Genomic DNA, 23258 nt, shown 5'->3' with positions numbered 1-23258 from the left:
CCATCAACGCAAACTGCTGCTATCATCTGCCGTTTCGAGAATCCTGTCCCCCTTTTAGTGGTGGTCCCGCCATTTTAGGTTTTGGAGCAAGAAAAATCCAATTTGGGAGCAATTTGTATCACATAAATACCCCTTCTGGAAAAAGGAAAATATTGTTTTGGAGCACCGTGGTATCAGGAAAACTAAACATTTTGGAGCTGTATGAACATATAGCGATTCTGTGGTGTTTTTTATTGGTGGTACCAGTGCCCATTCGTTAAATCAGATCGTGCAGCACATCACAAACCGCAGGTTAGCACTAGTACTGCCCTGGCAAAGTGCCCCTCTGCAGCTTTCAAACAAGTCCACAACATAATACATTACCACTAACCTCTTAAACACAGAGTAGCGTTTTGTTTGTTGCGATATATGCTAGCAGAGGCCCTCAATAAGCGTTCTACAGGACTGTGGTGGAAAGAAGTTATCAGGCTTTACCCCCGCACTGTCAGTGGAGCGACGAAAAAAAAAAATATGTTTGCTCCCCTTCAGTACAACTTAGCAGCGGCGATGCACAAATGAGCAGCCACAACGCCGCATATCACAAGGGTCGCAAGAACACAATAATGCCACATAGCCGGAAGGCTGGATTGGATTGTGATGGCTATTTTCCACCGGGCTCCCAGTCGAAAACGCCACACCCACCGTATTGCCAGTCAAAAACTTTATCATAAAAAAAAAGGATTCTTTTAGGGATTGATTAGTTCTTTTTGGCGCAGTTTGGAGCAGTTTGATGCAAATTGTGCCTTTAGGCGCAGCAACGTGCAGGCAAAGGGGAATTTATCAAAATGGTGCCATTGGCACAGCTGGACCACCCCTGCCCTTTCAATCGGACTGCGGTGACACAGGTGCAAATGAAAATGGCAGTTCGCGTTGATGGGTTCCCACTATCTGCTCCATATCGACAAGTCCCGACATCAGCGCTAGTTCACACGCAAGCAACCAGTCAAGCACTCCTCAGAAAAAAAATGCTTCCTCGTGTGGAGCTATTTAGTATCTTCATGACTGTACATTCCTGTTCATTGTCCATGCTTTGTGTGCACTCTTTTGTCATCAGGATATAATTGATTATAACTTAAATCAAATCTATATTACAAAAAAAAAGGACTGGCATTTTTTGTTTGTTTACTGCAAAATACCAATAATTTTTGTACTGTTATTTTAAAGTAAGATCACGAGAGAATATTTGTATGGATAAATTGATTTTTAAGGATTTTGGGGGGCAACACAATACCTGCCTGTGCCCTGCAAATTATAAACGCTAAAAAGTTTCTCCTCTATATGGCTACAAGTGATGGATTGAACTTACTGTGTTTCAGGACCTCTCAGATATGGTTGAGGAAGCTACTGGGAACCAACTGAGTCCACTTTTTTTTTTGACGGACTTTGAGCAGGCTGCAATGAACGCGATCCAGAAGGTCTTGCCAGACACAAAGCGCCACGGGTGCTTGTTTCACTTAGGACAAGCCATCTACAAACACGTACAAGAATACAAGCTGCAACCTCGGTATAACCGCGACAAGAGCTTCGCGACGTCCGTGCGGATGTTGACGGCACTGGCTTTTTTGCCATACGAGAGGATCAGAGAGGTGAGGCTGACCTTTGCCCATTTGACTTCCAAAATTAAGTGATATTATAAAAATATGAAAGCCAATTGATCCCTCAATCTAGTGGCCGGGTTGACAGAAGAAATTCATATAAGTTGAACCTGATGTGTCTGTGTTTAACTGATACAAAGACTATCTGTACCTATGATCACATTTCTTTTAGAAGTTTGCTGAGCAAAGTAAACACAACTTTTACAAAGTCAGTATAGCGAGTGCCAATACGTGCATGTACTTGCCTGCCTTCTTTGTGCATGCTCGGGTGCTGAGGGAAAGGAGCAACGAACAGCAGTCCGGACACTGCGAAATTCATTTAAAACGAGCACAAAAAAATGGTCAAGCCAGAAGAAAAAAATTCAAAGACTAAGCAGTTTTAATATTTGTCTTGCTTTTGCTGCACTATAGTCATGCAGTTTCTCGCCAAAAATAACTTTTCTTTTCAACGAATTGCTTCAGAGTGCACAAATCTCACAACAGTTGTGAGGGGGTCCCTGTATAAAGTTACCAACTAAAAAAGCTTCATGCGAGAAGTATTGAAACATGCACTGTGCAATGATTGGAGCCTGTATATATATTGAATAGATCACAGTCACAGCTGCACACCTTTCATTAATGACCTTTAACAAATACTGTGCCGTCAGACTGCTGTATGTTTTACATGTTATGTGGCCCTGCAGGCATACAGCACTAAGGTCAACTGTAAGTTGCTGTCCCTATTTGTCACTTATTCACTGCCTCGATTTCTTTGGTGTAGAGATACCTGCATTGCATGACGCCAAAGCATATTAGTGGTTGCATCTTATGGTGCAACAAATTCAATTTGTAGAGCAAAAGCAGGGTGATTATAGAGGAAGCAAAAATGGGTGCACCAACCTTTACACCTTAGTTGAATATTAAATACGACTGTTACAATTATATAGTCAGATGACCTTCTAGTTGGTTTGCAATGTACTGCATTTTCCAACGTATAACTAGCGGTTTTATTTCCAAAATTTTTTTTAGTGCGTCTTTTATTATAATTGGTTTCACAATAACTTGGCAAACTCTGGAAGCTACGGTCCCCACGATCAATAAGAGCTTCGGAGAGAGGCACGTGACACACACACATCACAAGCACATTTGTTTCCTTGCGTCATATGCAAGGCCCGGAGGAACCGACTGTCGTCTGCTGCAGAACCAACCAACTTCGGATGAACGTCCATCACCACAATATTGCAGTCCGCTAGAGCAGCGAGCTCTTAGGGAACAGTTCATGATACAACCATACGCTCAATTTACCTGCGAATCTATCGCGGGTGTTAAAGTCAGGACAATGTTTTGAATGGAAGCGGTCGATTACATGGCTGCGATTGTTCAAACATTGTTCAAAAGCTATGTTATTCTCAGAAAATGGTTAATCCGAATTAAATATTGTTCAAAAGTAACCCATCTTACTCTTTCTTTCGTGTCGCGGTCAGAAGAGTTTGGGCTAAACTTGCGAACCGGTTGAGCAAAACAAGGAAAGAATGGCGCCAACGACCACGGCGCTACAAGGAGAAAAGAATCGGGATCAGGTATGGGTGTGGCATCACTTTTCTGGTTTAAAGATAATTGCAGGTGTGGAACGGCTGTGCCATTTGCGCCATTTTGCACCAGACTCATTTGTCTGTGCCATCCTGTGCCATGTTGCAGAAACTGCCACAACCAATACCTCCAATAATACTTAAAAAACAGGCGAGCTGGTGATGATTCATGGTAATAAAACCCGAGACTCAGAAACACAGAAGGGGACGAACACAAAACGTTGTGTTGTGTTCGTCCCCTTCTGTGTTCCTGAGTCTCGGGTTTTATTACCATGAACCAATACCTCGCTCCATTATGCACCAAATCGCAAAACGTGCGCCAAAAATTGTATTTTGTCTTGGTTTCGGTTTTTATTGACTCGAGTGGCAACAATGAGTGCGTTTAGCTTGGTCAACCTTGCAATCCTTTGTTGCATTTATTCTCCCTGTGTATCCCGAACCGGAAGCGCGCAAAAAATCTCGGGGGGGGTCGGATTCCAAGCACTACACCACCTGCGACTGGATTGTTATCCTTCAACCATGAGCAGATAAGCAAGTCGGCCGAGGTGAGGTCGAGTTATTAAAGGGGTGATGCAACAATTGTACTTCGTGCAAATACCACTTAAAATGGATCCCTGACATTAATGAGCTACGAAACACGCGTTCGTTTTTCACCCCACGCAATAGAAGTTGCAGAAAAAATTAAAGAAAAACGAGCAGCGTTCACCCCCTCAACTCGCAGCCAGAACAAGCAGCCACGTGATCTGGAGCCGATTATAGGCCGCCAAAGTTGATCATAGCCACGCCCTGGTGTTGGCAAAGCACAGGGCATGCGCTGAGTTCCAGACATTGTTATGGCTCGGCTATTGTCGTCGTTGCAGCGATTGGACATGGGCCACTACCCGGATGCTTCTCGAGCCAGTAATTATCACGAGCTCAAATCGAGTGCCCACGCAATGCTCGGGTCCAATCTATGAACCACATTCAAATATCATCACTGTGATCCCCATGTTACGTCATCAAATTTCGCAAAGGAGAGATTGCACCGCAACAAAGGAGTTTCTTGGCCAGTGGCGTTGCCTGCGAGTATCCCAGAGTCCCACTAGTGCCAGTAAGCACGTGTAAAGTAAAAAAACATTCATATTGAATATCGTTGCACCACTCCTTTAAGCGTCAGATTGCCTGAGGCTCTGTGGCCCGAGATCCGGACGTCAGCCAGTTGAAAACAAATGAGCAAAAGATTCCTTTTAGTACTTCATTGTTAGAAGTTAAACCGCATTCCTGCAAGGTAAATCGTGATTTGATAGAACCGAAACGCGGTCCGATTCGAAACTTCGCCGGCCAGCAGCTCACACGCGAGCAGTAGATCTGCTCGGTGTACTTTAACCTTGCTCCAGCTTATCGCTTAGAATGCAATAACTCCGTTAATCATAGTCTGCTGCTTCGATATTGAGTTGCACAATAGTATAAACTTGAAATTTGTTGCCCTGTTCCTCCGCACAACTGCACGTCTGTTTCTGATAAACATCACGAGGTTCACACACATAACTACTATGTTGAGCACGTGTGGGTTGTGCGATAAGCAGTGGTGGTTTGCATTTTGAGCAGCTGAAAGTCACTCAGAAATTATCAGACACTACCTTCAGAAACATATGGTACTTGCTTTTTGGTTCTCATTAAGGCTCACAAAGTTCCAAGTTTTTGCATCTGTTACACTGTTATCCCATCTACCTAGGTTCATAACCCCTCATATTTATGTGCTGCTAAGCACACTTGAAATTGCTCCTGTGCTTGTCTAAGACACAAGCTGAAGTGCAATGAAAACTGATCTGAGCTGCTCTAGCCTGCTCCAGAATGTAGTTTTAGCTGCTCCCAACCTGCTCCCAAACAGCCGTGGCTGCTCCCACATACATTTCATGAGTTCCACCCCTGTAATTGAAGTCAATACCATCTTAAATACATAATTTCTGCTTTTCATATATTCTTGATAGAAATGGAATCGCACGAGATCAAATGCCGTTGAATGAAAAAGAAGTCTAGAACTACCTTTTGTCGCAGATGGCGTTGTTGCTGTGGTGGTAACGAGGCTTCCGTGGCCTTGACCCTGATGGGTTATAACATGCCTTGCTCCGACGCTCTTCTTGGCCTGCAGGGGCTGCAGCTTCCACAGTTCGCCGAGTTATCGTGAATTGGACTATACAATTCAAATTATATCTGTTTTTTTCTTTGTTTATTTTTAAATACGACTTATAATGATTCAATTAGATGGCATTCTTCCACTTGGTTTGCAAGTACTGTATTTTCCAGTGTATAACTCTGAGCTTCTTTTACAAAATTTTCATGAGTGCATCTGGTACTGCAGTGCAAATTATATTAGTTTTTTTTTATAAGTATGGGCTTTAAAGGCCAACAAGGAGCCAGAAAGGAGAAAACTGCCCCTCAATTTCTCCATTCTGTTCGAAAAAAAAAGGAAACCCTCTTCCTTTCAGTGATGAGTAGCTCAAAGACCAACTCGTTTTGGAAGAGGACAGAAGAGTGCGAGAAAGAATAGAGGAGGACAACGGGGAAGGTAGTAATATACATAAGTGCATAAAAAAAATTCCGAGGACACCTAAGCACTTTTTACGAGTTGTGAATGCGAAAGCATGAATGTTGTTCTTCCGCTCCCTTAGTTCCTCTGCGGTGTAGTGGCGTGGAGGGCCACATTTCACTACTGCTGAGGTTGCAGCTGCCGCCGATGTAGATGCCTGAGGCGGCGCCATGTTCCTTGTCGCCGTCTGAGGCCGACTTGCTAGAAACAGTGCCTCAGCTGAGACTGGGGAAAAGAAAGCACTGCCAGAGCCAGTGCACAAGCTGAGCAAGACTCTGGCCGCGTCTCAAGATGCTCATGCGCCTCAGCCTTTGCAGTGCTTTCTTTCACAGAGTCTCAGCTGAGACGCTGTCCTAGCACGCTGGCCCAGAAACTGCCAAAAGCACACCCTCCCCCCCTAGCAATGCCAGACACGAGAGCGGTGCCCAAGCACACGCTCTAGCGAAGCAGCCGCTAATGGCTATTTAGGAGCCGTTTCGCTCAGCCAGTTGGAGAATGGGTGTTTCCTTCGCGGTTAGAGATGCCGCCGGCTCTGCTCCATGGGATAGTTGATGCTTTTGCATTAATAAATAAATGCCAAATAGTTGCATCCAATGTAGCAAAAAACAAACACAAAAAATTATACCATCTTCCCGAGGGGAACCATGGGGTGATGCGGAGCATCGCGGATCGTTATTAACGGTGTTAGTTTGTGGGGTGGTGCTGACGTTTGCTTGCGTCAACCTACTAACTGACGGGACTGTTGCTTCCATCACACTTCATCAGAAGAACGGAGTGAAGTGGAGTCAACAGTGGGTGAACTGAACGCACGCAGCGTGCTACCGCTGCTTATATTCACACTTGAAGGAGAGGAAACTAGAGGAGGAGAGTTGCGCATGCACGCGCGGTGTGAGTAGAAGCGAACGCACGCGAAGTGCACGTAGCTGGTAGAGAGAAAGAGTGGAGAGAGTAACAAGCGGCTGTTGGAGAGAGGGAAGGAAAAGAGTTGCGCATGCGTAGTGTGAGTGCGGACTACGACGCCACGGGACATAGACCCGAGCAAGAGATGCTCCGCATCTAAAAATTAAAAGCAGAACCAATGCAATTGTGTGATTCCTCAATATCTAAAATAAAATGGCAAAAAAATTCCGCACTGCTCGGAAACCTGTGTTTTTGAATCCAGACTAATTAAAAAAAAATACTTAAGCATGAAAAACAACACATCTAGAGATATATACTGAGACTTATGAGGGAGAAGACATACTTTGCTTGGAGTTAGCCTGGAGCATTCCCTCGCACAAGAGAGAATCGCACAAAAAAAAAATCACACAAATTTTTCGTTCCTCAAAATTACTTGGCTTTAATAGTTTCATACCATTCTTTTTTAGGCCTACCTCGAAATCAGCGCAACGTTCCCACCAGAGGCTGCTGAGCTGCTCCGATGGTTCGAGGACTACTATGTCCTTGGGAAAACCAAGGAAAGGCTGGGCATCCGGCTGAGAAGCCCACCCCTGTTCAGCCCCGATTTGTGGTCGGTGGAAGAGCTGGTGCGAAACAAGCTGCCCCGTGGTACCAACGGTGCAGAGGCATGGCACCGGAGGCTTGGTGTGCTGATGCGCATTGCACACCCTCCCCTCTACCAGTTCCTGTCGGTGCTCAGGGGTGAGCAGCAGGAGACAAAAGCCCTCATGGAACTGGTGCGAGGGGGGGGCAAGCTGCCAGCAGCCCGCCAAGCCACAGTCGAACGCGAAAAAAAAATCAGGGCAGTGTTTGAGCGACGAGGAGAGCTCCCAGTGCGCGAGTACCTAGAGGTCATGAGTAATGCTCTCCTCTAAGCCACACAGGCATATGGTTCAGAAAAGAAAGGGCCGATGGCTTATTTATTTATTTTTTTACATTTTTTTTAGCAAAATGCTTTTTACTCCTTTGTTCCTTCTATGTTGCTGTAATTTATCATAGGGCACTGGTTTTCACAGTCAACCTGTAAATAGACAGGACTTAAAAATGTTGATGTAAATAAAGATTTAAATTCATAGTGTTCTCAAACAGATTTCAGTTGCTTTTTTTATTGTGGGTCTTCATTGTAGACCTAAAGAGTCACCTTTGAAGAAAGTGAGTTTGACATACAAGTATTCATTTTGATTCAAGAACTGAAGATACACAGTCAAAGTGACTATGCAAACAAGCCGTTTGAGAAGACATTGTAACCCCGGCCTGAAGTACAAAGAGGGAGAGCACAAACAAAATTCTGAACACAGCTTTAAATTTGTGATGTCCCTCCCCATGCTCCAGTGTTACAATGCCCGACAGTTGTATTTAATGCATAGGATGATTAATATTGATATTATTAATTCACCCACTGGCTCTGCATCGTGTTATTCTCACAACACCTTTGATTGTCCATTGCTAAGAAGATATATTTCATGGCAAGCTCAGGAATTAGTAACACATGGCAAGACTTCACTAACACTCCAAAACCTAATAGAAACAAAGAGAAAAAAAATGTTCTGACAGACTTTAAAGGAGCTGTGCAACGATTTTAACGTTGAAAGAATCGGCATCTTCTACTTTTGATATTGTTCATCTTGTCAAAAAGGACAGAAAAAACCCTTTTCCTTAAAAATGTTGCGATTCCGCCGCGTAATCACGAGGCAAAAATTAGAATATTACCCGACCTGCAGCCGCAAGTCGAGGCCATAAGAACGACGAGGCATGACGTCAATGGGGGTTTGTAGAAAAATAGTAGGTTGTGCGAATACCTGCTCGATAAAAGGTATTTTTTCTATAAATCTTGTTGTTTCAACATAAATATAAATGTGTCAAAAACCTGGTATCATCGACAAATCTTTTATTATACGGAGTTTTAGTGGCGCCATCTATCCTAGGTCCACAAAACCGTCGGCTCTATCTGCTACTGGGAACAGCCGCCAGAAGCCGGAGGGGGACAGAGTCGTACAGGGATGGCCAGACCCGGATGAGACTTTCCTTCATTCACCATATTGTTCGTGCTGTGCCAGCACGTGGTCACGCAGTCGCGAGCAGATGAGTTCTCGCTGCTCACTGATGGCTCTAGAGAGAGCTTCACCGGAACCCCGTGCGACCCCCATTGACGTCAAGGTGCACGTGACTCGGAAGATGGTGAAGGAGTTGAGAGGCGCCGAAAAGCTCAATCTTTGTCCATTTTTAAAATAAAAACTAGGACACGCAGGCAAAAGCGGTTTTTTGCTCTCTACTTCAGAGAGGTCGAGACACCAATTCCCAAATTATTTAAGCAAAGCACTAAAACTGTTGTACAGCTTCTTTAATAGTTCCAGGATCAGAATGAATTTATAAGTGATAAAGCCACATTTACTGGAGGGTCCTACGTAGGTTATGAGCCAGCTGTGTGTCAACTAAGAAGTGACTTCAACTCATCTGGCACGATAAATCATCAACGTGTGGTTTACGCATCATAGTAACAGAAGGATAGCTATCATCTGAGACTGCTATACATTAGGAACAATGAGCTAGGCTCATCAATACACTGAAAACACTGCACATATCTTAGAAACACCCCAACAAACGGGCTTCCAGATGAATACGACCAACATCCTGCACTGATTGACTTTGAAGCACCAATCCTAACATTCGGGCACTGGCCAACCCTGATTTGTCGGAAACCTGAAAGTAAATAGCATTCTCACGTGATAATATCCGATTGATTGGGGCGATGGGGGCCTTCTTTTGCAGTCCTGGTCACACAATGGGCACTTGTGCCTTGGAATTACTTTGGATACACAAGCCAGAACAGTACCGTCACACCTTTCAATAGGAACCTGCCAAGAAAAAACATAGTTAACCTCATGAGTATGTTTGAGGCAATATATGCGTCAAATTTCGAATGCCCCACACATATAAGCTGAATGAACAAACAACTTTAAAACTGCTCAGCTAAAATGACTTGTTTTTCCTACGTTATTTAAGAATACTTGGCCCCAGAGGCGGGCACGTAGCCAGGGGGGGGGGCCACGGGGCCCACTTCCCCCCCCCCCCCAAAAAAATATTTTCCATTTTGCTGGGACCTCCTCTCCCCCCCTCCCCCTCACACAGCATTTTGTCATGGGTGGGCCCTCCCGAAACAAAATCCTGGCTACGTGCATGCCCAGAGGTATACACCTTTCCAAAAAACGCTCCTAGGCCGCTGCCATGTTGCTGATGCTGATGCGGCTGGTGTGACTCTCGCGCCCTCTATCAGCTAGAAATTTTCTGCGACTCTCTGGAACTGTGAAGACCCGCTCAGCACGGTTCTCTACCTACGTTTTTGCAGTTTTGCATTCAACGTTTTCTTGCCCCTCTTGAAAGTTTCCACTTACTTTTTTATGCGTGCTGCGTACCCTTTCTGTGTTATCTTCCACTGTGAGAAATAAGGCTGGTATGTGCCTGCCATTCAAGCTTTTCTGCTCGACATTCACGGGAAACTAAGAAGGTGAAGGACGTCGAACGACCCTCGACGCGATTTTGCGAACATTGTTCCCTCCCCCTCCAAGAGATAATCTACGTAGAATCCTCGGTCCTCTCCAAAAATAGTTGTCCGGGTTGGGGTGAGAAACAGGTCAGTCGCGTTTGTTTCTTTGCCTTCGTGCGGTTGTGAAAAAAAGCTCTCCCCAAAACGTGCCCCAAAACAAAGTCATCCCGGATTCTGTCCGATCGTCAAGATCTGACTGTCGACTGTGACTGTGTTATTTGAGATCTTTCTCAAATAAATTCTTTTCGGATAACGCTGCATCGTGTGGTACGTAGGATATATTGTTTGAATGTTAACACTTCCTCAATTGTATGTCCGTGTCCTGTTCACCGGTAAACACATTATTTGTGAGCGTGAAAAATGCTTGCCTTTCGGCCCTCTTCTGTTGCAATTTATTTTTTTCAGCAAATCGCTTTGTCGTTTCACATGCGGCAAATCCCGCGGCACCGTCAAAACTTATCGTAAGGAAAAAACATAACTAGAACTATACATTCCGGTCGCATTCGTTCTGTCGCGCGCGTACCGAACAAAACGTTTACAGTTTTTTTTTTTTTTTTTTTGCATTTTTTTATTTTTTTTTTAATGTGGCACAATGCTTTCTTAATGTCCTCGGGAAAATACATGTATCATGAAATACAAAATATAGCGGGAAAAGACGAGAATTTAGCCGCCAGCAGCGTTTGAAACTGCGCCTACGCAGGCTGCGCCTATTGAAATCACAGTCCACTCGGTTAGGGTTAGGAGGGATGCCGGTGAGAGTCTAGCCTCAAACCAATGTTACTAGAACACTTAGTTGGGAAACTCACCGTCGAAACTTGGGCCGGTGGCGTCCACCGAGACCGAGCTAAATACGACAACAGCGCCACTCTTTATCATTTGTCTGTACTGTGGTCACTTTGAGCTTTTAGAAAGCATGTTTTTGCATAAATAAAATGGAAAAGACTCTTTTTCTATGAAATTTGTTGGAGTTTAGTACAGAATGATGGGCACGTGATGTTTTTATAATCTTTAGTTTGCAAGGTTTTGCGGAACAATTAATATTGTTTTTATACAACCATGCCTCAGCGGTCCTTTCGGGTAGCGCGTCCCGACCTAGGTGCATTTTAACTTCGGCAGAAATTTGCGGCGCGTTCGCTGGGGAGACGGGGGTGGCACCCCTGTAACCTCTTCCGCTGTATCTGTTTCGGCACCAAAATGGCCGATTAAAGCCAAAATAGAAGTAACGTACAGTTCCTCGAGTGGCCGCTGCGGGAAAAATGGCGGCATTGTTTTTGCCATTAGCTCGGTTCTTGTGGAGACATTGGGGCCACTTTTTCAGAGCAGTCTGTATGGCAGTTTCCCAACTGAGGGGTTCTAGTAACATTGCCTCAAACTAAGTGACTCGGCTCGAAAACGGTTTGTTGCCCCTGGGGTCGAGTGTTTTTTGGAAAGGTGTATAGGCTCCTTCGATTTACTTGCACCTCCTGCACCGGTGCAGAAAAGTGTAGGGCGGTGCACTTCCAGTCGTATCTCAATACAAATACCGAAAGTACAGTGCCCTACACGTTTTTGCACTGGTGCAGGAGGTGCAGGTAAATCAAATGAGCACCGTACCAGAAGTGTTTAATGTACTCTGGAAGTTCGAGCTAGTGGGACTGCACGTTTTTAGAGTGACTGGATGGTTACACTGATCACTTGACCCTAGCCAAACTGAACTGGTTGGTTAGTCATGTAGACTTTAAAAGTGTTACTAGCGAAAATCGGGGAACACCAGTTCACGTTAAGACGAAATTAACTCCACTTGACTGATTGCCGCCTGCTTCGAAGGTTTATCGGGTTTGAGCACATGACTGAAGCTTGCTAAAGATTTCAAAACATCTCTAACACCCATCAGTTCGGAGGAGAAATACAGGAAAGACGGGGGCGTCTTTCAGCTGCCCTGACATTAGCGCGAGTCATCGCGTGAACTTGGAGCGTGCGCGAGCTCCTGCTTCGGAATGCGCCCAGGCAGCATTGCTCAGCATAATTAAGGCAGCTGGATGGATGGATTGATGGTAATGTAGCGGGCGGAAGCCCGCTCGTACTGGAAGCACAGGTTGCCTTAGCTCGTATTTAAGTGCAAAACAGATTAACACGCAAACTTACCAACACGACGATTCTCGTGTGGTTCACGATATTCTAATCGCATAAGGTACTTAAGATAAGCGTCAAGATCGTCTCAGTCGCTCCTCGCAGAGTAGACCAGCCGCGACGGTGAGCCGATGTAAACACAGGCAAGCAGCTGTGCGTGATGAAATCATGAAATGACGGGAAAACCCAAAACCAAACAAATATTTATCGAAATAACATATTAAATCTCAAAAAGGTTTCCTCTGCCTCACATAAAAAAAAAAAAAGCTGTAAAATTGTTTGATGCTTGAACAATAGAATGCACTTACGTTTCCTCCAGATTAAGAAAAAATAGGTTTTTTCTCTAAAATTGACGAGATCTGCCTGGTGCGAACCACGAACGCTGTCACAACTTCCGGTGTACTTAAAGCGAGCAGAGGAAATGCCAGTAATCCAATAGAATCCACTGCAATCCACACGCACAAAAAAAGTTTGTCGACGAAACGTGTCAGGGTGGTGCTGTCCGCGAAACGATTTTCGACGAAACGTCACAGTGTCGACGAAACGTGTGTCCATGAAACGTGTGTCCACGAAAAGTTGTCCACGAAACGTAATTCCACGAAACGAGTTTCGACGAAATGATAGGGACCCGCTCCGGCGAAGGCGCGCGCCGCACGAGATGAATGAATTAAAATAATCGCGCGCGCATAGCGAACGTTCCTTTTACCCGAGGGAGCGCTTCAGAACAAAAAAGCAAATTGTGGTAGCATATGATGAAGCCGTGAGCAATATCGAACACGAAAATGACTGCTTTCGTGCGGGAAGTCGCATCAGTGCTCCTACAGTAAACTATCGACTCGATCCGAGGCAAACTACAGTCGTCGGGTCTTCTACGGAACGCGTGCTCACGTTTGACACCAACATCGCGGCTCGGAAACGAAAATTCAGCCTCGGAGGTCCGAACACAGGCTCGGAAAGTACAATTGGCCGCCATGACCATGCCCACGGTAAAAGCGTCGTAGCATCGCGAAACCTTTTATTACACACGTTCAAAGTGGTGTCCGTAGAGTCTAGAAAGACCAAGGAACGCATCGGTGCTAGCGGTGACGAGATACGACCAGTATTAATGAAGCGAGATCGAAGAAAGGATCGGTGCCTAAAGTGAGGAAAGCGAATGGCTGGCTTCGATGTGAAAACTTTCAAACGCCGTTTATTTCGCGAAACTCGCATCACACAAGAAAAGAAATCGGTCTCTGTCCAGTCCAGGGGCGGCTGGGAACAAGTGTCCCCCATTTGATATCGTAAATTGAAGGTCGTAATATAGATTTCAGAAATTCAATATTTTCAATGGTAAAACAAAAGGCACCAGGTGGCGGGATTTACCGACCGGTCGGAATTGCTCAGCCGCACTCATGGATCCATTCATTCGAAACGGGTCATCTATCTATTCATTCATAAAAAAATTCATTCCTGGCCGTGTTTTAAAATTAACGAAATCATACTGCGAGGTAAAGCTTCTGTACACCTGGCGTTTTGAAACCTGCCTGCGTCCAGCGTTCTTTCACTTCTGCTGTCACGTGACACGATCCGCCCGAGTAACTCGGGTTTATTAGGGTGAGATTTGAAACACAGCCCTGGTTTAATAAAACCAAACTTAGAATTACGGGAATCGTCTTATTTTTGAAAACGATGTCGTCGAGACCTGTGTTCCACAACAAGTTTAAATTATTTAGGTCAAGTATTTAGAAATTTACCGCCCATTCGTGGTTCTGGTTTGGTTTTTGCAAAAAAAAGCAAATGGCTGCCGCGTGTTTTGCTCGCAACCGGAGGTGATTCAATCGCACGAAGCTCGGAAAGTAGGCTAGCTAGGACATTTATTTTAACCAGGGAGTAAGATTATGTTCCGAGGAACACTCGAGGCGCGTCTCATCGATGTAGGTATTCTAAAAAGAAAGTTATCAACAGAAGTTTACGTGAAAGTAAGGCTTTCACTGTACGATGTTTTGATTTCACCTATGCTCGTATAAAGAAAACTACGATAGCTAGAAAGTTCTAATTCGCAGCGAATGATCGCGCTCTGAATTGAGACGCACTGTTGAAATTTCATCGCTCCAGCTAGTCTAGAACTTGTTATATTCGCGAAAACAGGTTTTGGGACTCTGCTCGGAAATTAACAAGCCCGACCAAGTTCAATCGTTCGCCTGATGATATTCAAGACCGCTGGAGTGCATTCATCGATTGTGGTCGTGAAAACAACATCATAGGAACATGTGTGTGCAGTGAAACCGTGTCAGCTCATCTCAATCGAGACTCATCGATCAACAGGGAGGGTGTCCCGAGCACAAGTGGATGGATATACTTCAAAGAGCTGCCGCTCGCTCGGAATTAGAAAACCATTAAGCTATCCAATTGTCGGGAAAGGGTGTCGCACCAGGTAGGAGTGTTTGTGTGTCAAATTTCTTCGAGATAGCAAACGCAAAAGTTGTTTTATCGACCTAATAAAACCGCTCGGAGAACTCGGCTCATTTCTGGTGTTTTTTCTGTTTTTTTTTTGTTGTTTCTTTTTAGTGAAAAAAGATGACTCTTCAGATTACCATTTCTTTTAGGTAATTGAGAAGTTGCATTAAAGAAACGGCCTGCACAGTAAATACAAATGGTTCTATTGCGATTATTTCATAATTGAACCAGAAAAGCACATTAATGTTGGCCTAATAAGAGAGTCGGCTGTTTTTTATGTACTGCTCATGTCTAGGAAACGAAGAGTGCTAGAGCGACGATTCATTTTTGATACGAGTGCTTGCTTTCCTCCTGTAATGAACGAGCCCAGGTTGGTTAACACAGCTGGTGTCAAAGTTTATGTACGAACGCAAAAGCTGAAGGTAGTCCTGATTTTTCGAGCCTTTGAACAGTGGCGTGGGGTTTTGTAGTGTCTGAGAATAAAGAGGCACTGCAGACAAGAAGACTGTGTCCTCGGTGTTGCTTGCCCACCCCCGTAAGATGTGGAGACACACTTCATTGAAAACCTACGTGATTTACTAAGACGGGGGTTTCTGCAGAACCCCGTAGGGGGCTGTGCAGAGAATACAGGTCGACATCAAGCCTTCAGAATTCACAGGTACCATTCGACAAGAATGCTGTAGCTGGACTTGAAACAAGCCGACGTGGGGAAAGTACGGAAGCCGAGAAAACAAATGTGTCGGCCAAGCCGTAGCAAGGACGTCCCAGCACGACTGCGGACAGCGTTATCCTGGCTGTGCAAAGTGGACGTCCCTCGGAGACAAAAGGCAGACTTTTGGTATTCCGCAGTAACCATGCCTGCGTTCAAATTTTGGCCGTCAAGGGAAAAGGGACGTAGCTTGAGGGTTCCAACTGAACAGGTAGCAAGCTAGAAGGTTACTCGTGCTTCAGTTTAGCTCATCTTGCGCCAGAAAGTGCACAAGGGGACGAAATAGAAAGTGTCGGGCCAGTTGTACTGTAGGGGCATGTTTGTTTGTTTGTTTGTTTATTGGAACTTTTGACAATACAGGATTGTCATGGTGCTGAGGCAAAAGGTGACAGTAAGTCACCTGACCAGGCCCCTAGCACCAGACTACACTTGCAGCAGATGCAGCAGATGCAACAGGCAGACTAGTGGTAGAGTGCTATAGTTAACCATAAACAAAAACAAAAAATACGCAGTAACTAGATCACTACACTACATACGCTCTTGCAATGAAAAATAAATAATTCGCAACATGCAACAAAAATATATGAACTACATTACTACAATTACATCTGTACACATAATTTAGAAGACCACAGTATTATGCGGAAAGTAAAAAATATTGTTTTTGATTTTTTTCTGAAAGTCAAGAGGTTTGAATTATGATCGATTATATCGATCAAGCCAGGGTGGAGGTTGAGAAGATTGGGAATCTGCCAAGATAGTAATTGCGTACCGTAATTTGTTCTGGTTCTGATTTTTATAAAGTTTGTATTTCTAAAATTGTAGTGTGTATCAGTATTCGTATATGTAGAAAGGAATAATTCACGGTCAGTTTTAACTTGGGAGAATATAACCTCAGACAATCGTTGATTATACAGTGCCTCAATATTCAGGATACGATGTTTCTCAAAGTATTGGAATGTATGATCGCGGCTTGATAGGTTTTCAATAAATCGTATACTTTTTTCTGCATTAAGTACAAACTAGTCATATTACATTTAGATGTAACCCCCCAGACAAGTAAACAATAGTGCAGTCGAGAATGAACAGTAGTGAAATAGAGCTGACGTTTTAGCCACATTGGTAATAAGGCACGAAATCTATTCAGCATGCCAATAGACTGTGCGATGTCACGCTTCACAAAATTCACATGACATGTCCAGCGAAGGTTTTCATGAAAATGTATGCCTAAGAATTTGTATTCGGTAACCCTTTCTAGTGACCGTGACTGGAATACTATTTCGGTAGTAAGGTTAACTGGTCTGTTAATTGAGGAAAAAACAATATATTTTGTTTTGTTAACATTTAGAAGCAGCTGATTCGCATCAAGCCACTTCGATAAGTTTTTGAGCCATGCGTTTGTGACAGGAATAAGAGATGATAGGTCCCTGGATGAAAAAAAAACACTCGTGTCATCGGCGTAAAGTGCTATGTCTGGCGTATGGGGGATAGCAACAATGTCATTGATATAAAGAAGGAATAGTATAGGTCCTAATATTGATCCTTGCGGAACACCAAATTTTATATGTTCAGTGTCCGATTCTATACTATTAGCTACCACAAACTGGCTACGATTTGTCAGATAACTGCGCAATAGTTTAAGTGAAATGCCTCTAATTCCGTAGTGTGGCAGTTTATCAAAGAGAATATTATGCTTGATAGAGTCAAAAGCTTTATTGAAATCTACGAAGATGCCTATAGTGTAGGATTGATTTTCTATATTGCTGATAAGTTTTCCTCGAATGTTAAGTAAAGCTGACTCAGTGGATTTACCTCTCTGAAATCCATATTGGTTTGCAGAAATTAGTCGGTATTTATGAAGATGATTAATTATTCTAGATGTCTACAAAAAGCTCTGTAGGGTTGTGTGGAGGCCCTCTTGCAGCACAGATGTGTATTTGTCCTCACCGTCTCTGGAAAAGACGACCATAACACAGAATGAACGTCCCTCGGAGACAAAAGGCAGACTTTTTGTATTCCGCAGTAACCATGCCTGCGTTCAAATTTTGGCCGTCAAGGGAAAAGGGACGTAGCTTGAGGGTTCAAACTGAACAGATAGCAACCTAGAAGGTTACTCGTGCTTCACTTTAGCTCATCTTGCGCCAGAAAGTGCAGAAGGGGACAAAATAGAAAGTGTCGGGCCAGTTGTACTGTAGGGGCATGTCTACAAAAAGCTCTGTAGGGTTGTGTGGAGGCCCTCTTGCAGCACATATGTGTATTTGTCCTCACCGTCTCTGGAAAAGACGACCATAACACAGAATGAACGTCCCTCGGAGACAAAAGGCAGACTTTTGGTATCCCGCAGTAACCATGCCTGCGTTCAAATTTTGGCCGTCAAGGGAAAAGGGACGTAGCTTGAGGGTTCAAACTGCTCAGATAGCAACCTAGAAGGTTACGCATGCTTCAGTCGAGCTCATCCTGCACCAGAAAAAGCACAAGGGGGGAATATAGGAGTGTGGGAGCGGTTGTACTGTGGCGGCATGTCTAGAAAAAGCTCAAAAGTGATTTGTGGAGTCCCTCTTGCGGCGCAGACCTGTATTTGTCCTCACCGTCTCTGGGAAAGACCACCCTAACAAAAGAATGGACGTGAAACTGAGGCAAAGGGCGTAGTTTTGCTTCGAGGTAGAAACAGCGCCTGCGTTCAGATGTTGGCCGTCAAGTGAAAACGGACTTAGCTTGAGGGTTCAAACTGAACAGGTAGCAAGCTAGAAGGTTACTCATGCTTCAGTCGAGCTCATCTTGCACCAGAAAAAGCACAAGGGGGGAAAATAAAGAGTGTGGGGCCAGTTGTACTCTAGGGGCATGTATACAAAAAGCTCTGCAGGAACAAACCTTTTCCCGAGGTGGACAGCAGGGGCCTGAAGACATAAATAAAAAAGAAGTGACACATTTAACGAGTCTTCACTGCGCCAGAAAAACAAGAATCAGCTCATTTCTTTTTGAGACCTCAGTCTTTATTAGGCCAAGAATACAATTTTTCAGACGAGCTGTCTCAATGTAAAAACACACTTCCTTATTAGTACCCTTTTGACACACAAACAGTCCTACCTGGTGCGAGACCCTTCCCCAACAATTTGATAGTTGTACGTACCTATAATGGTTTTCTAATTACGAGCGAGCGGCAGCTCTTTGAAGTCTTGCTCGCGCTCTGGTGAGCCTTCAAACGACCAGCCGCTCCGCCGAGCGCGCGCCGCACGAGATGAATGAATTAAAATAATCTCGCGCGCATAGCGAACGTTCCTTTTACCCGAGGGAGCGCTTCAGAACAAAAAAGCAAATTGTGGTAGCAAATGATGAAGCCGTGAGCAATATCGAACACGAAAATGACTGCTTTCGTGCGGGAAGTCGCATCAGTGCTCCTACAGTAAACTATCGACTCGATCCGAGGTAAACTACAGTCGTCGGGTGTTCTACGAAACGCCTGCTCACGTTTGACACCAACATCGCGTCTCGGAAACGAAAATTCAGCCTCGGAGGTCCGAACACAGGCTCGGAAAGTACAATTGGCCGCCATGACCATGCCCGCGGTAAAAGCGTCGTAGCATCGCGAAACCTTTTATTACACACGTTCAAAGTGGTGTCCGTAGAGTCTAGAAAGACCAAGGAACACATCGGTGCTAGCGGTGACGAGATACGACCAGTATTAATGAAGCGAGATCGAAGAAAGGATCGGTGCCTAAAGTGAGGAAAGCGAATGGCTGGCTTCGATGTGAAAACTTTCAAACGTCGTTTATTTCGCGAAACTCGCATCACACAAGAAAAGAAATCGGTCTCTGTCCAGTCCAGGGGCGGCTGGGAACAAGTGTCCCCCATTTGATATCGTAAATTCAAGGTCGTAATATAGATTTCAGAAATTCAATATTTTCAATGGTAAAACAAAAGGCACCAGGTGGCGGGATTTACCGACCGGTCGGAATTGCTCAGCCGCACTCATGGATCCATTCATTCGAAACGGGTCATCTATCTATTCATTCATAAAAAATGTAATTCCTGGCCGTGTTTTAAAATTAACGAAATCATACTGCGAGGTAAAGCTTCTGTACACCTGGCGTTTTGAAACCTGCCTGCGTCCAGCGTTCTTTCATTTCTGCTGTCAGGTGACACGATCCGCCCGAGTAACTCGGGTTTATTAGGGTGAGATTTGAAACACAGCCCTGGTTTAATAAAACCAAACTTAGAATTACGGGAATCGTCTTATTTTTGAAAACGATGTCGTCGAGACCCGTGTTCCACAACAAGTTTAAATTATTTAGGTCAAGTATTTAGAAATTTACCGCCCATTCGTGGTTCTGGTTTGGTTTTTGCAAAAAAAGCAAATGGCTGCCGCGTGTTTTGCTCGCAACCGGAGGTGATTCAATCGCACGAAGCTCGGAAAGTAGGCTAGCTAGGACATTTATTTTAACCAGGGAGTAAGATTATGTTCCGAGGAACATTCGAGGCGCGTCTCATCGATGTAGGTATTCTAAAAAGAAAGTTATCAACAGAAGTTTACGTGTAAGTAAGGCTTTCACTGTACGATGTTTTGACTTCACATATGCTCGTATAAAGAAAACTACGATAGCTAGAAAGTTCTAATTCGCAGCGAATGATCGCGCTCTGAATTTAGACGCACTGTTAAAATTTCATTGCTCCAGCTAGTCTAGAACTCGTTATATTCGCGAAAACAGGTTTTGGGACTCTGCTCGGAAATTAACAAGCCCGACCAAGTTCAATCGTTCGCCTGTGGATATTCAAGACCGCTGGAGTGCATTCATCGATTGTGGTCGTGAAAACAACATCATAGGAACATGTGTGTGCAGTGAAACCGTGTCAGCTCATCTCAATCGAGACTCATCGATCAACAGGGAGGGTGTCCCGAGCACAAGTGGATGGATATACTTCAAAGAGCTGCCGCTCGCTCGGAATTAGAAAACCATTAAGCTATCCAATTGTCGGGAAAGGGTGTCGCACCAGGTAGGAGTGTTTGTGTGTCAAATTTCTTCGAGATAGCAAACGCAAAAGTTGTTTTATCGACCTAATAAAAGCACTGTCAGTACTCGGCTGATTTCTGGTGTTTTTTCTGTTTTTTTTTGTTGTTTTTTTTAGTGAAAAAAGATGACTCTTCAGATTACCATTTCTTTTAGGTAATTGAGAAGTTGCATTAAAGAAACGGCCTGCACAGTAAATACAAATGGTTCTATTGCGATTATTTCATAATTGAACCAGAAGAGCACATTAATTTTGGCATGTTTTTTTTTTTTTTTTTTTTATTATTTATCAATACTGCCAGCCCAATATAGGGCCAAGGCAGGAGTGGGGTGATACAGTGTCACACATGCACATTATAAACACAACAGTTCTAAACAAAAAGCAATCTTAGCACCGAAAATTAATATCTACGACATATTCGAAAGAAGAGAAACAATACAGTAACCAAATGTAATACTAGTAATAACAATAACAGTATAGCAGTAAATGTAACAGCAGTAATAAAAAATAAAGACAGTAAAATAATTTCATAAGAGCAATAAAAGCAATCTCGGCACTGAAAAATATTATCTACGGCTTTTTCGAAAGAACAGAGTGAATCAATATCGACAACATCCCCGGGAAGGCTGTTCCACAAATCAATTGTATGCACAAAAAAAAGATTGTTTATAGCTATTTATTCAAGCTTTAATAGGGGGCTACGGTCTTTGAGTGATGCAAGCGTTCCGAGTAAAAACTTTTTGGTTTTAAGTAAACGGAGCCATCAATTTTTATACAGTTCTTGAAAATCTGAAAGAACAGCTTCAACCGTTGGCTCTCTCTTCTGTTTGACAGAGGGCTTATATTGGCTCTCCTTTCAAGTTCGGTCACAGACGTAGTTCGTCTGAAATCTGAAAAAACTATACGCACAGCTAGCGACTGAATATCTTCGAGTTCTCTGACCAGAGAGCTCTGCCATGGGCTCCACACTGCAGACGCGTATTCTAACACAGGTCTAGTAATTGTCTTGTGCGCAAGAATTTTAACGGAAGGGGGAGTTTTACCCAGCGTTCTCTTCAGGTACCACAATTTGTTAGTTGCCCGCTTTTTAACATACTCCACATGCCTTTTCCACCCGAGGTCAGAAGACAAAATCACTCCTAAATATTTGTAACTATCCACTTCAGTCAATACTACGCCAGCAACCTCATAGCTAAAGTTTAAGACAGTTCTTTTTGTTGTTATGTGCATGTACTGAGTTTCGCTAATATTAATCTTCATGTTATTTTCACGACACCAAGACGGAATGTTAGCCAGTGCTTTACTCACTTTTATCTGGTCTTGTATTTCAACAACGGGACTGTAAATGACGCAGTTGTCGGCAAACATTCTTAGCTTAATTGGGACATCTTCATTGGATGGGAACAAACTGTTAACGTAAGTTAAAAAAAGTAGGGGCCCTAAGACAGAACCTTGGGGCACCCCAGAATGAACATCTAACAGCCCTGAGTAAGTACCATTTATATCCACAAATTGTTGACGGTTTGAAAGATATGCGTTGATCCACTTAGTCAAAGAAAAGGGAACTCCGAGATCTATTAATGTCTTAATCAGTCTGCGGTGAGGTACCCGGTCGAATGCCTTCGACAGGTCGATGAAAACTGCATCAACCTGCGTACGGTTGTTAACGTAAGTGGCTAATTCATGGTGAAATTCAATCAACTGGGTTACCGTTGACAGGCCACTGCGGAAACCATGTTGGTTGGGGTTTAGAACGTTATGCATTTCTGAGAAAGAAACGAGTTGTTTGGTTATGATATGTTCTAGTAATTTACAGGCCGTGCAAGTCATGGAGATGGGACGATTCATGGAGATGGGACGATGGGACGAAGAGTGCTAGAGCGACGATTCATTTTTGATACGAGTGCTTGCTTTCCTCCTGTAATGAACGAGCCCAGGTTGGTTAACAGAGCTGGTGTCAAAGTTTATGTACGAACGCAAAAGCTGAAGGTAGTCCTGATTTTTCGAGCCTTTGAACAGGGGCGTGGGGTTTTGAAGTGTCTGAGAATAAAGAGGCACTGCAGACAAGAAGACTGTGTCCTCGGTGTTGCTTGCCCACCCCCGTAAGATGTGGAGACACACTTCATTGAAAACCTACGTGATTTACTAAGACGGGGCTTTCTGCAGAACCCCGTAGGGGGCTGTGCAGAGAATACAGGTCGACATCAAGCCTTCAGAACTCACAGGTACCATTCGACAAGAATGCTGTAGCTGGACTTGAAACAAGCCGACGTGGGAAAGTACGGAAGCCGAGAAAACAAATGTGTCGGCCAAGCCGCAGCAAGGACGTCCCAGCACGACTGCGGACAGCGTTATCCTGGCTGTGCAAAGTGGACGTCCCTCGGAGACAAAAGGCAGACTTTTGATATTCCGCAGTAACCATGCCTGCGTTCAAATTTTGGCCGTCAAGGGAAAAGGGACGTAGCTTGAGGGTTCAAACTGAACAGGTAGCAAGCTAGAAGGTTACTCGTGCTTCACTTTAGCTCATCTTGCGCCAGAAAGTGCAGAAGGGGACAAAATAGAAAGTGTCGGGCCAGTTGTACTGTAGGGGCATGTCTACAAAAAGCTCTGTAGGGTTGTGTGGAGGCCCTCTTGCAGCACAGATGTGTATTTGTCCTCACCGTCTCTGGAAAAGACGACCATAACACAGAATGAACGTCCCTCGGAGACAAAAGGCAGACTTTTTGTATTCCGCAGTAACCAT

General features: G+C 44.2%; 1 protein-coding gene and 1 long non-coding RNA gene across 2 annotated transcripts; one reads left to right on the top strand and one right to left on the bottom strand.

The window, feature by feature from the left end:
* Positions 1-1291: 1291 nt before the first annotated feature.
* Positions 1292-7725, top strand: LOC121834398. The gene is made up of 2 exons (XM_042288091.1): positions 1292-1625; positions 7139-7725. The coding sequence occupies exons 1-2, from the start codon at positions 1368-1370 to the stop codon at positions 7583-7585; spliced, it is 705 nt and encodes a 234-aa protein (XP_042144025.1). The 5' UTR covers positions 1292-1367; the 3' UTR covers positions 7586-7725.
* LOC121834399 lies at positions 1880-12515 on the bottom strand. Its single transcript, XR_006077187.1, has 3 exons — positions 12379-12515; positions 9434-9565; positions 1880-1940 (listed from the first exon to the last, which is right to left on the bottom strand). It is a non-coding gene; the product is annotated as an uncharacterized LOC121834399 (long non-coding RNA).
* Between the last annotated feature and the right edge of the window lie 10743 nt (positions 12516-23258).

Source organism: Ixodes scapularis, unplaced genomic scaffold (genome assembly GCF_016920785.2).
Source record: "Ixodes scapularis isolate PalLabHiFi unplaced genomic scaffold, ASM1692078v2 ptg001131l_1___fragment_2___debris__unscaffolded, whole genome shotgun sequence".
Taxonomy (NCBI): Eukaryota; Metazoa; Arthropoda; class Arachnida; order Ixodida; family Ixodidae; genus Ixodes; species Ixodes scapularis.
Note: the sequence above shows the minus strand (reverse complement) of the source record. Positions and strands in the feature narration are given on the sequence as shown.

Bases quoted from the DNA above. Each gene is read 5' to 3' on its own strand.
- LOC121834398 (XM_042288091.1), top strand. From the start codon at position 1,368: ATGGTTGAGGAAGCTACTGGGAACCAACTGAGTCCACTTTTTTTTTTG. The intron at 1,626-7,138 runs GTGAGGCTGACC...ATTCTTTTTTAG, and splicing joins CATACGAGAGGATCAGAGAG to GCCTACCTCGAAATCAGCGC.